Source organism: Amblyomma americanum, chromosome 1 (assembly GCF_052857255.1).
Source record: "Amblyomma americanum isolate KBUSLIRL-KWMA chromosome 1, ASM5285725v1, whole genome shotgun sequence".
In the NCBI taxonomy this organism is placed as follows: domain Eukaryota; kingdom Metazoa; phylum Arthropoda; class Arachnida; order Ixodida; family Ixodidae; genus Amblyomma; species Amblyomma americanum.
Window position 1 is genome coordinate 107,320,165 of NC_135497.1, and position 13,135 is coordinate 107,333,299.

General features: G+C 52.1%; 1 protein-coding gene across 6 annotated transcripts in view; it reads left to right on the plus strand.

Moving 5' to 3' along the window:
* Positions 1 to 8,757, plus strand: part of LOC144113413 (protein TMEPAI-like) — a 62,236-nt gene extending 53,479 nt beyond the window's left edge. For 4 of the 6 annotated variants that reach the window (XM_077646480.1, XM_077646477.1, XM_077646475.1 and 1 more), the window contains 2 exons: positions 4,216 to 4,391; positions 4,579 to 8,757. In XM_077646480.1, the coding sequence (XP_077502606.1) occupies positions 4,216 to 4,391; positions 4,579 to 4,941 (539 nt within the window). In that variant the 3' untranslated portion in view covers positions 4,942 to 8,757. The remainder of the gene's footprint in view (positions 1 to 4,215; positions 4,392 to 4,578) is intronic. The other 2 variants (XM_077646481.1, XM_077646476.1) reach the window with 1 other exon arrangement.
* Positions 8,758 to 13,135: the final 4,378 nt, after the last annotated feature.

A 13,135-nucleotide genomic window follows, 5' to 3' on the forward strand; every position in this document is an offset into this window, starting at 1 on the left:
CCTCTCTCGAAAGAACGAGGCCCCTAAGCTTTGACAGGGGCCTGGGCATAGCACGAACTAAAGCTCGAATGTTCCTTAAAAAACAAAGAGCTGCAGGAACAGGGACCTTCCCAATGGGAGACTACTAGTGACTGAACGTCGTGCGCGGCGCAGTCAGTGCAATTCAGGCGCCGAATTGTCGTGCTGTGCACAGTCTAACTTGCACCTTGACACCATTGGCTGTGCTCCGGGATCCGCGTCCGGTGCGCCCGTTAGCTATTGTGCGCAGCCGTCGAGTATATAGCGTTGATTGCCGACTGGTGTGACGTCAGGTCCCGTGTTAGCTGCCACGCGACAAGGACGAGCGAACCGAAAACTGGCGCGACTTTTGACGCCCAGGGAGCGTGACGCTGAGCGGACGTCGGCGCGTTCGCCGGTTGGGGGGCACCCGGGTTAGTGTGCTTGAACGCCGAGCCCGATTCGCGCCGTCCCGTGTCACAGGAAGCCGACGCGCCAGCCGTCTGGCGCGGCGGGCCTTCTTCACGCGTCGCGGAGCGCACCGCCCAACGCTGGCGAGTCTGCCGGCTCGCTTGGGTGCATACGGGGCTCCGTTGTGCGTGGCTACGCTAGCTTATTTTCGGCCCGATATTCCGGGCGGATTATAAACTGGTTTTCGGCCCCACGGATACACCGCGTTATGCAACCGTTTCAGTTTATTTTTGGGCGGTTAAGTAAAAAGGGCGTCGCCTTCATCGGCGACCACAGCCGTATACGAAGGGGCCCGCTTTATACGCCCCGAAGACTCTATAAAAAGTGCGCGTGTGTGATACAAGGGCTTAGCTAGCCGGTTTTCGTTAGCGTTCAATGCTATCTGAGCGGATCGGTAACACTGGTTCCCAGGCTAAGTGCCGACACTGGAGTGACCGCTTTCAGTCCGAGCTCATGCCTATACGTAGGTCAGCCTTGCCATCGGCCATTCCGCTGCCCGTGTTCGGAAGTGCGACGATACCTCCCGTAAAATTTCCCGTGCTTGCAGGCGGACGCGTCTTTCACGGGGCATGCTTGCCCGCGGAACTCTACCCGCGGAAAGCGCCCCTCGAGATCACTTTCTGCGGGGGTAGCTGCTGCTGGCGGCAGCTGACGAAGTGGCAGCTGATAATGATGTGCAGAGCCGAGCGGAGGGCGCGCAGAAACGAGGGGGCGGCCGCTGGGAATCGAGACCGCCTGTGCACGCGCTCTTCATGCAGCGCCCGTGCGTGTGTATACGGTTCCTGAATCCGAAATTACTCGTGTGTTGACGAAGCAACGAGGAAACGATGAGATGCGTTTTATTTGTAGTCCAGCGGGGTAGAAATAGCCGAACCTGCAGCTGAGCATTTCAGTATCGAGCGTTACAAGCGCAGCTGGATTTGAACTTGAGCTTGTAATTTGTGAGAACAACGCTGCGCAGACATTGACGAGGGACGAAATGGCCAATACGGCGCTGCTTTCCGGAGTGCGTTGTCACGTGACATTGTTGGGTGGGATTGTAGAATATGACAAAACGTATTTAACGTCTGATCTAAACAGTAAAGCGTATGTATCTGCTTCTAATAGAGAAAGAGAGATCGCTTTTTTTTTTCCCTGCAGTGAAACGCCAGTATCTGATATGTGCTTTAGATGGAAACTAATTTTGCTTCTGGGTGTGCGATGCACCGCGGAGGCGTTTACTGGCGCGCTTCTGGCGTCCATGCGTTTGACAGGAGGTGTATGCACAAATCGCGTTTGACTGTAGTTGGGAGTCGTCTCTCTTGTTCCTCGTATCTGGGAGCCGTCGCGCGTATGTAGTGTTCCAGAGGGAAGCCAGCGTGGCTCTATACGAGGGCACCAGACCCGTGGGCGGAGTAAATTAGCTGCCTTCTTCGGAAACCTTAGCAGTCTGCAGCGCACCGCTCGTTTCTGTGTCCTTGACTGTGCTGTTAATTGAAGTGTGCAACTCGGCCCTGGCTTTCAGGTGACTTGATGATGCGCTTACTGCCGCTTCCCAGCTGCCAGTCGTCTACATCTCCATCCAGCGTCGAGTTTGTGTAGAGCGCTCGAGTGACGCACTTCCCTGCATGCAAAGCGACACCTTGTCGGCCGAGCTGCTAAGTTCCAGAGGCAACACTTGCGCGAAAGTAGAGTCGCGAAAGCCTGCAAGCCATGCAGGTGTGCACGAGCACGTTTCATGAAAACCGTCAGCTGCTAATTTTTCTCACTATTTGCGAACTGCCAGAGAGAGCGCTCTAGGCCAAGTTTTGTCTTCTTGTGTACATTTGGCCTGCGTGTTTTCCGTTCGTGGTTCAAGTGTAAGATGGCACCTGAAAGCGAGGCGCGCAATGTGTCCTTGGACGATAGTGAAAACAGCGTCGTGGACGTCTTGCCTAACGCCCAGATGACTGCTGGTGTTGGCTGTTGTGATAAGTGTTGCTTGGAAAATTAGTGCCCGGTTTCCTAGCATCGACTGCGTGCAAGGTTCCCCCCCCCCCCCCCCTCCTTTTTCTTTCACGCATTACCTTTTTCTGCCTCTGTGTCAAGCACAAAGCGTATGTTATCAGCTTGATAAGGTTTTGTCAGGAACGCCTCGCGTAGGAAAAAGAATGGTTCGTGTGCGGAGTGCCGTGAACTGTGAAGTTTGCAGTGTAGGGCTAACCCGCGTGCTGTCGTTGATCTCTCCAGCACTCGAGTTACTAGTATAGGGTCATGGTTGAGGTACCGTGGGAGGCGCCCCTTGCTTCCCATGGGCACTGCTCCCGTGCGCCGACACACGCTCCCCAGAGTACGCAGTTTTGACCCTTGATCCGCGGCTATGTCAGATCATTGAGACTAAATAAGTGCCTGAAAACATTTGGGCCTTTTGTATCGGTAGGATAACGCAACCAGGTGGGAAAATAGTGTCGCCGCGATCTCTGCCTGACATACCCGCCACCTGACGATCCCAGGAGGCGTTCGCGGATAACTTTCGGCGCGAAATGATAGCGCTCTGTGCTTCGCCTGTTCCTGTATTACCGGGTGTTTTTAATTTTTTTTGACGTGTACAGATTTTTATTTGAAAACCTGCGTGTGCTGCGTCGGTGCGGCCTGTGCAGTTGGATTGTACAGCAAGGGGTACATTGTGTATGGGATAGAGCTCAATAATTAGACGATTAAGTAAAAGTAACTACTCAGCGGAAAAAAAAATTGTCCGGCGTCGGCGACCGTTTGAAGCCTCGCTGCTGAGCAGCCGGCCACCTAGGTCACGTGACCTTGTGGCGTCCTCACAACCTGCCCACCGGATTGTGAGCAAACTGCCCACAGTGGCAGGTGGTAGTTCAATTAATGATTGTCGCTCGGAAAGAGCAATCTGGGTTGCACAAGCCCCCACCGGTGGCAGCATCTACCATCGCGGGAAGTGGCGCACCGTTCAACCGCCGCACTACTGCGCCAGGAGTGGTAGGGGGGCTCCCGGGGATCTGTGAATGTCAAGAGTTACGAATCCCGCATATGGGGGTATTATCCCATTAACGCTATCTCGTCACACCCTGAAGGCGGAGCTTAAGTGCCTCCTCCAGTTTCTTTTATTTTTTTGATTTTGTGGGACAGTATTATATTCAGAAATTAAACGTCTTCAACAGCGAAGGTGAGCCTAGGTTTTAAATTTGCTTAATCGGCGATGTGTTTCGAAATATCGAACGTCAGAAATACGCATTTTAATGTTCGTTGAGTGGGCTTTTCCGCATTCACTGTTCATAAAATGGCGTCGCTCCGCGCGGTATCCTCGCCGAAGTCACGTTAACTTCTGCATCATCATATACATAAACTGCAGCTATGCATAAGAAATATCAGCGACGCCATTTTACAAATACGCAATGCGGGGAAACCAACACAGCGAGCTTTTCAAATGCTTATTTTTGACATTCGATATTGCGAACCACATTGCCGATTAGGAGAACTTGAAAAATGGGCTGACCTGCGATCTTGACAGCCGTCCATTTCGCAATATAGCCCTGACGGCTCAAATCAAAAATAAATAAGTTGATTGGTTAAGAGTCGATTTATTGAGCTTTATCACGTAAATAATGTCCGCCTTGCTGTAGAGTCCACCTGCAGAGACCCCACCGGCATACCTCTAATCGTTTCTGGGTGAACATCTGTCGACTTTGAGAAAGATCACCCGGCGAAATGAGTAGCCAGGCCGTGAGCTCATGGAGCGTGTCTGTGTGTGTGTGTGTAATGCAGCAGCCTGGAGCCAGGTGGTGAGCAGCCTGTTGAGCTCGGTGTTCAGCCTGGGGCTGGTCGCCTGCATCGTGAGCCACTACAAGATGGGCGCCCGGTCGTGGAGCGAGCGGCGCAGTCGGCCGGCGCCCCACGACCCGCAGCCCTACCAGCACGTGCTCCTGCCGCCCGTGCAGTCGGTGCGTCCCTCTTCTAGTAGAAAGGCTCTCTGTGCCTCTGCAGCAGAGGCTACGAGCCGCAGGCTGCCCTGTCTGGCTGGATCATGAGGCACAAGCCTTGCGCTCGTAGCTTGTGTGCTCCAGAGCCACAGAGCTGCCGAGTGTCGACCACGGATGCCACTGACGGTGCGTGTGGTGGTGTGCGCAGGCGCTGTACTCGTCGGCGAGCGCGGCGGAGCGGCAGCGCGCCGCCCTGGCCGCGGCGCGCGACGCCCAGGTCCGCGCGGCCTCGGTGCGCACCGACCTGGCGCTCGAGCTTCCGCCCACGGTGGCGCTGCCCGAGGAGCACCCGCTGGCCGGCAGCGTGCGGCTGCGCGACGCCGACCAGGAGCAGGAGCTGTACGGCGCGTGCGTGCGCGCGCCGCCCAACCGGACGGTGCGCGACGGGAGCCCGCCTTGCGGCGGCGGCGGCCGGCTGCGACGCGTCGTCGTGCGCTCCAACTCGGTGACCCCCTGCAACCGGACTGCGCGCTGGCACAGCCCGGACTGCCAGCGGCCCGGGGGCGTTTGACCCCGCGCCCCGCGCTATCTGTCTTTCAATGGGCCATGTGATACGCTTCAGTGCCTGCCCGCCCCCCTCCCTCTCTTTGTACAAACACGCCGCCGCCAGAGGGAAGAAGAACAAAGTAACGAAGGCATTGCCAGCGCCGCCTGCTGCCGCCGCCGCCGCCGCTGCTGCTGCTGCTGCTGCTGCTGCCCGGGGGACCACCCTCCCTGGGGTCCATGGTACAAATGTCTTCACAATTAACTCTCAAGCATTCCTAGTCATGTTGTTGCTGCGAGTAGAAACTACCAAATGGGCAAGAGAGTGCTTGAGGACCGGAGGACGACGTGTGCAGGTTTCCGCCGCCAGAGCCAAGCCCGTGTCTTACTTGCGCATTCAAGAAGCCTGTGTACAAAGGCCCACTCATTCTCTGCTAAATTGGATATGCACCAGCTGCTCCGAAACAAAACAACACTCCCACGCCCCCTTTTTTCTTCTCTCACACGTGTAACTACGTTAGGGACAAAAAGAATAAACTCAGTAGTGTACAAATCTTTTTTTGATAGACACACGTATACTCATGGGGTTAAGTATTGTTTTCAGAATTGGCTAACTTTTTATTCTTTTCGCCCACAAACATACTTTTAACCACTGCTCATAATTTTAAAGATAGCGTAGTCAAATCAAGCTTTTTTTTTTGTTAGAAAGTATCTCAGATGTGGTCATTGGACGCTCGGGCAGTGGCTTGAACCGTTGCACTTCTTTTGTGTTTAATTTTTCCTTCCTTGTGTTGCGCTTTGTCCTGAGCGACCTATGCTAACTGTCTTTGTTTTGAAACAGCCTTCGAGTTCAGCACGAATCACGATGCTGTTTGCTGACGCGCTACCAGTTGAGTTTGCCGGCAGCCGCAACTGACTCGTTGAAGGAAAACTGTTAGTCACTGGGGTGATGTCCTCCCCTGCGATAGAGCATTTGTGAAGATATTTTTCCATGATCATTCGCGCTTGGTTCCTGCAAAGCTCAGTAGGAAAAAGAGTGGACAGACTGAGGGGCAGTTGTTGCACACGCAACAGATGTGTATATATTGTCCAATGCCTATTACTTGTAGAGTTCACCAGTGTCATCATTACTGTCTATATTCATCATTAAAAATAACTACTGCTGTACTTGTTCATGAAATTCACAACTTGAGGCACATTACTGAGTGGCTGCAAAGTATTCCCTCATTTAAGCAGTCTGTGCTATACCATCTTGGTTACAGATATATTTCTCATTTGTGGTTCCCACGCTGAGTTGTACAGACATGCAATCCCTGGCCTCGCGGGGCCGCGGTTCGCGCCTCCCCCCTGAGCCGTGGCCCCCGCAGCTGCTGTGGCTCGCTGCTCCTCTTGGAGGTCTCGCGTAACGCTCTGTCCGGAGAGAAGTTGTCGTAGTCGTTGCGGAATAAAAACACTGCAGAAACGCCGATGTCTGGGTCGCATCAAACCAGCGCGGCGACTGTGGCGGTTAGTTGGGGCTCTTCTATGCAAGTCGCTCCCAGCCTGCGAAGCCTTCGTTTCCTGTATGCGGGACTGCAGTGTAGCGCTGCCTGGAAGCCGATGCAAACACAGGGAAATAAAGGGACTCCTCGCAGTGCGCCCCCACGAGTTGTGCGAAGAAGGGAACTACGCGGGCCCTGCTTCTTCTAAAGACCCGCGCGTGGTATTTATCTGTAGCGTATGTGTGTGTAGTCTACAGATTATGCCCGCATCCATCAGTTGCGATGGCTCCTCTTGTGGCGACAGATGTAGCCAAACAAAGCATGATTGACAGCACACCAAGGACTTCTGCTCGACGAATTGATGCTGCTGGTGCAGTGGCTGCTATGCAACGTTTTGTTTCCCTTGTTGACGCCACTATGTGTTCAGATTAGGGTGGCAGCTGTGTTTCCTTGTGCTGACACAGCTTTGGAAATGCAAAACATGGACTTTGCTTTTCATACCTCACTAGTCATGCGTGTTAACTTAGGTGCATACTGTGGTGTCGTGGCACAATAAAACTGGGCACGGGAGTACGGATCTCCAGCACTGCCCTGTCACCAGTGCTGCGCGCTTGCGCCACGCCACCGATTTGACAAGGCAGCTTGAACGAGGTATCCTCGGGCATTTGTAATTTCTTTTCCTTCGAAGTTTTTGAATTCCAGACTAACCACCTTCGAGTTAGAGGCTCGCGAACGAGGTTCTAATGCGGTCTTTTAGGGCTGTAAGGTTATTACTGCGATAGCATTTAGGCTGCCGTCGTGCAATTTCCTGTCTTCCTAACGAAATTCCCTATGTCGTCAGGGCGTCACGTGACTGCAGTTGACCATTAAGAGCATCGCGAAATTTGAAATTCCCCACGAAATTCTCCGATTGGTAGAGGTCGCGCGACCTTGTGATGTCATTGCAATCTGCCCACCTGTGCCAAATTCGACGCAGTTGCCACCTACCAACCGTGGCGCGGCGCGTGAGCCTTACGGGAGCTCGGGAAGAGCAACCGGGCTCTCGCAAGCCCCACCGGAGGCTGTGCTTGAAGCAGCCACCTGCCGGAGCAGTGGCGCATCGCTTAACCGCTGCACCACTGCGCCAGTAGGGGTACGAGGACTCCCCGCGATCTACGAATACGATTGAAATGGTCATGACGTCAACACCGCGTGACCACCAGTAGGCTAATCATCGGGCGCTGTCTAAGTTGAAAATGTGAGGATCCCCAAAATATGAAAGTTGCCGCCCCCTTCGAAAATGGATTAAGGTGGATTAGTGGGTTGGATTAGTATAATCCCATATAATCAAATGGGAGGTGCTCCAACATTCTAGAATGATATTCATGCATGCCATATAAGGGCAATGAAACCGGTTCTAACGAGTTTAGGCGGGAAAATCGCAAGAACAGTGGACTTTCATTGGACATTAGAGAACATTAAACTAAATGCTATCGCATGTTCTTGAGAATGTGGTTAAGCAGGCCCCCGAAGTTTTTTTGATGAATCGGCCAATGTCTCATCTCAGACCCTGTGTTCCGTTAACGACGTCTTCAGTTTGGACTGCTCGAACGCGTCCGATCACGAAGGAAATTTGTCTGCGCAACAGACTGTCCAAGAGATCAGCAGGGCTGTATAGTTTTTGGTGCGAACAGTAATGGCAATGTTCGTGAGCCGTAACCGGGGCGACTGTTAGAAGTATCCGTACGTTTTCTAACTGCGTGTGTATGTGTACGTGTGTGTGCGTGTGTGCATAACGTGCTCGTGGGAGACTGCGCTGATAGCGCCCGAACTTTCTTTCTTTTTTTTCGAGCTCCCTGACGGGCATTATATCTCGTCGCCCACGTGTGTGCGGCGAGGCTAGCTTGACGAGCGCGATCATGCTGCATTACCCTGGGGGTTCTCTCAGGCGCGTCACTTCATCCGCGCGAGCAAAGCTGCGTTTGCCGTTCGCCGAATCTGTCGCCCGAGCGGCAGAACTCTGCGTGTATGATGCAGCACCTTGTCCTGCGCATAGGTTTCTGCGGGCAGGGAATGTTACTAGAACCTTTGTAAGCTGCCAGAAGCGGTCGTTTTCGATGCTTTTAGCCCAGGGCCAAAAACTGCTCCAGCCGCCACTCGGAGCGAGCAAGGGCGCAGTGTGGCGTCTGAGGCTGTGCCCTCGCTGACCCTGCTGTGCGAGGCTGTGAAAAAGCAAGGTTGCACTTGGGACGCTTGTGGGCGCTAGATTCTGTGGCGAGCGTGCTTCGAGACGCACGTTCGGAAAGGTGCTTGTACAACTGTGTGACTGATGTATCCCCTGCACAAGGGGCCTGCGGTTGGTTACAAATAAACGGATAAACTTACGGCTTTTTTTCCCCAAGAGCGGCGCCGCCACTGTTCCGGAAGCTTCCGACGAAGGCATCGAAAACAGAGTGCCGGTGCCGCTCTGCAGTGCTGAGCCCCGGCTACTTGGTGCGTGGAAAGGGGCGCGAAGTGGCCGCGCGGTTGTTCCTAACTGCGGCGCTCACCGTGTCGCGAGCTAGGACGCTATACGGCGCGCACTTTAGCCGACGTTTGGAGGTATGGCATGCGCTTGTAGATTGAGTGCACACTTCTTCGCGAAAACAGTTCGACCAGTACGTACCGCTTGTGCAAAACGTGCCTCCCCGTTCACACATGCTTGCAAAACCGTCTGTCGTGCGCACTGTACGGTACGCCCGCATGGCTCCTATGCTCCGTTCTACGCGCAGTGCCATTGGTTTTCACTCACTGAGCCGGTTGGGTTAGCGTTTTTGAAATGGTTACACGAGCTTAGAGGGACGCAATGGTAAGCAGGCACGTATCCAAAGGGGGCCCCGAGGGGGCCCGGACCCAAACTCTGCCAACTGCCAGCGTGAAGAAATTACCTCGGGCCCCTCCCGAAAAAAAAATTTCTGGCTACGTGCCCGTCTCCCACCTGTATGTAGCGGCTGTACCGCATTGATTTGGTTCTCGACCTTGTAATCCAGTGACCCACTATACTGCGTAGGTCTGGACACATGTTCTAGACGGATAGTCGATGCGCAGCTTCCGACATGTTGCAAGCGCTGTTCCCTCGGGCAAGCCTCATCAAAGAGCAAGGCGTGGCTGCACATTCCGCCTTTCTCTTCGAAGGTTTGTCGGCCGCTTCCGAACGAGCCCTGCATTAGTATGTCGGAGCCCGAACGTATCGGCCACCCAGGCGTTTACATCGGGCGCAAGTTGCGTGCAGGCGCCATTGTTGACCATCGTGCAAAGGAGCTAAATCACAGTGCTTCATGTGAGGCGAGTCGCTTTTGAGCTTGCGTGTGCTGCGCACTCCGCTTGAATGGAGCCTGAAAAAGCCCTGAATAGCGGTGGCCGCTTCACGCAGGCTGCATGCACGTGCTTCTTTGACGTGCACACTTAGCCTGCTGACTAGACGTTCGTGGTGTGCTTGAATGATTATAAGTTCGCTCTCTGAAAATCGGTACTTTGTGGTAGCTGCCAGAGAAGCCCTGTACCAGCATAAAATTACTGGCGCCCCCTTTGAATATATAGAGACTAATTTACAGATTTAAACAGATTTTACTCGATTTTACCAGAACACTCCCCCACCGCCGAACTGATATCCAGAAAATCGAGTTAAACCAGATTGCTACGTGAAAGTCCGCCTTCAATCAAGTTATAGTTTTCCAGTGCACAAATCTGGAGATCCGCACCAAGATTAGCGCTTTATTCCGACCAGAATGTTTTCAGTCAACTGATTATTTTAAACCTCTTTTAACGTTTGCTATTCATAATGTGGCTCAATCTGAGGATAAGTTCGAAAAGTACGTCTCAGAAGTGAGAGGCCAAAACAGGTGCTGGAGACACATCGGCATCATTCTATCAAGCTCTATCCACGATAACGGCATCCTTCTCCAAAGCTCTTGTGCGTTAAAAATGGTCGCTGTGATGAATGTTTTTTCCAGTGTACAAAGGCAGACAGTTCATACACTGATGCTGAAGGGCTCCGCAGGATATGTTAATGTACGCGATGAAATAACTGCAGCATGAACGAGAAAGAAAATTACTTCATTTCCTAGCAGTTTTAGTTCAACCTATCATATGTGTTTTATGAACTAATGAGCAAAAGAGCCGATTTCATGTTCCAAACAAAAGCGGGCGCAGTAAAATGTCATTTGCTGCAGGAAACCTTCAGAAGAAGAAAAAACTGAAATTTTTATCTATAGCCCGATTTATACCCACGTTTGAGCTTTAAAAATTCCATTTTTACCCTCCGAATTCCTGAAAACGAAGGGCTTCATTTACATGGCGGCTGCAATACGACGCTTTAGAAAGTCGCCTGAGCAGTGTGTGTCTTGTGTCTGCGAACGGAGATGATGGAGCCTAAGCTACTTCCGTTGCCCATCTGGTTAGGTTGACCCAGGTTGTCGAGCCACAGTATGAGCCCAGTTCAACAGTAAAAAAGTTTTTCACTTGAACCTTGCAATCGGATTTCATCCTGGTTGCGCATGATTACCAGCATAAGAATGACACTTTGATAATAATACGGTGACATTGAATCTACATCGGAACGTTTCGAAGTGAGAGAGCTTGCAAGACTGCTTTTAGCCAGCCTTGTAGGTGAACTTATTGCTTTGATGTGCTTAAAGTAAAGAGACAGCTGGAGCGGTAGGTCGTCGAGAGGTGTGCAAAAAGACTGGATCATGTCGGAGCGCCATGTAGTCGCTTATTTGGCATGTTTCGTAAAGGAAGAAAAATGTGTAGAAACCGTCCTCGAACTAAATATCAAGATTCTAAAAGTGAACGCATGGTTAAGCTTTCGTTATTTTGAAATTCAATGCCGTGGTCTTCAGAAGACGCCGGCACAATCTGGTGCGCGTGCGACGAATCCAGCGTGCAATGTGAGTGCCGGCTAGTGGCCAGTTAGTAGCCAGGAGCAGCAGGCACCGCCAAGTGGGCGATAATCCAACTAGGCGCTCGGATGGCTTAGACTGCAGTAATTTTCCGTGCGACTCTCAAAACCGTCTACTATAAAACTGTGTCCCGAGACTGCATCTCTAGATTTCATTTTTGCTGCTGTACAGTTTTCACGTATACATTATCAGGGGGTTAAGGAGGAAATCGACTCGCAAACAGGAAGCATGCTCGCGACACAAAAACCAGCAGAACGGCACTAGTTATATTTATTCAAACAGTGGCGCCATTTTAAAGCTGCGCAGTGCTGTTTAGATCCTCAAAAAGGGAAATACATAAGGGAATCAAGGCATCGTGTAGGTGCGTGCGTACGTGTGTTTGTTTTGCAGCTGTGCACATGAAACACGGAAGGCTTCGTATACAAAGCGCTCTACATAGGATGCCAAGCTGTAAATCTTCGTGTTCAAAGCGGCATATTCTTGGCACCCTTCCGCGTTTCTGCGCACTGCGCTTTCTCCTGGAGCTGCCGTTGCACGCTGGGAATCGTACGCAGGTCTACGCTGGCCGTTTCGCTGCTGAAAGGGGCGTTGTCTTTGGACAAATATTCAACACGCAGCAGCATAATGCCAAGTGCGGTGCCCATGGCGTGTTTTAAGTATGAATTTGAATCTGTTACGGCGCGGTTCAGGTGTCCAAAGATATATGAGACAGATACTGCGCCATTTCCTTTCCCCAAAAACCAATTATTATTATTATTAATCTGTTAAGCTTCATACGGTTTTTTTTATAAAGTTAATACCATAATAACTGGTGGCCAGAATAACAGTTGTCTGTATCTTCACTGCGTAGCAGTTATGAAGAAACTTTATTTCGCTTTGCATCCGTTTCCGTTCGAAGTTAGTTGCAACGCGGTGATGCCAGTTCAAAAGTTGGCTGCACGTGCCTGTGCTGCAAACAGCTTGCGAAGTTTCCCACCTTAAACAAAAAGTCTTGAGTGTGAGGGACAAGATTGTTGCCACGTGTCAAAGACTGCCTTTTTCAGTAAGTGTAGAGGCGGCTGCTCAAGAAAATATTAACATTGTGGCTACCCTGAACGGCGGTGCTGAGGATCCAGGCGCAGGACACGGTAATCGAGGCACGCCAGGCACAGTATGTTGCTGATAAACTACACTAGAGGTCCAGCCGTAAACCGCTCAGCACCAGGGGACAGTGTACTAGAAGAGGCAGGTCTGCGCGCGGCAAATGCTCAGCATTGGGGTGCCTGTTGTCCCCGCCGCTAGCGGACGAAGCGGCGGCGCTGCAGTCGCCCACTCTTGAACGCAGTTGCCGAGTTCTTCGTCTGCAATTAATAACTGGTAACAGCTTTTGCGCCGCGTGCCTGGTGCATATAAAGGCAAAATATCTATTTTTGGTTGCGCAAACAGCGAGTAGGCCGTCGATGATTTAGGTTGGAAAATGCGTCCGTTCCCGAAATGGGCACGCGAACGCCGTGGCGCCATTGGCGACGCCGCCGCGGTCGAAAACTTGAAAGCGGGCGGGCCGCCACTGGCATCGCCGCTGGGGTCACGCGAAGATCCCCGCCTGCTGCACTGTTGATTCTAGTTCACTGTAATCAGGGGACCGCTGAGTAGTAGATGGATCTGGCCTGACACGGCTTGGTACGCACCTGTGGATTTTATTCGTTTCTGATCAAATTCGTTGTCTTCTAACGCCACAGCGTCCTTCTATTCTCAGGTGCCGAAGAAGTAGTGCGAAAATGCAGGACAAACGAAAAGATGGGAGTTGATTAAACATATTCTATTTATTCATGTCCGGAGAGCA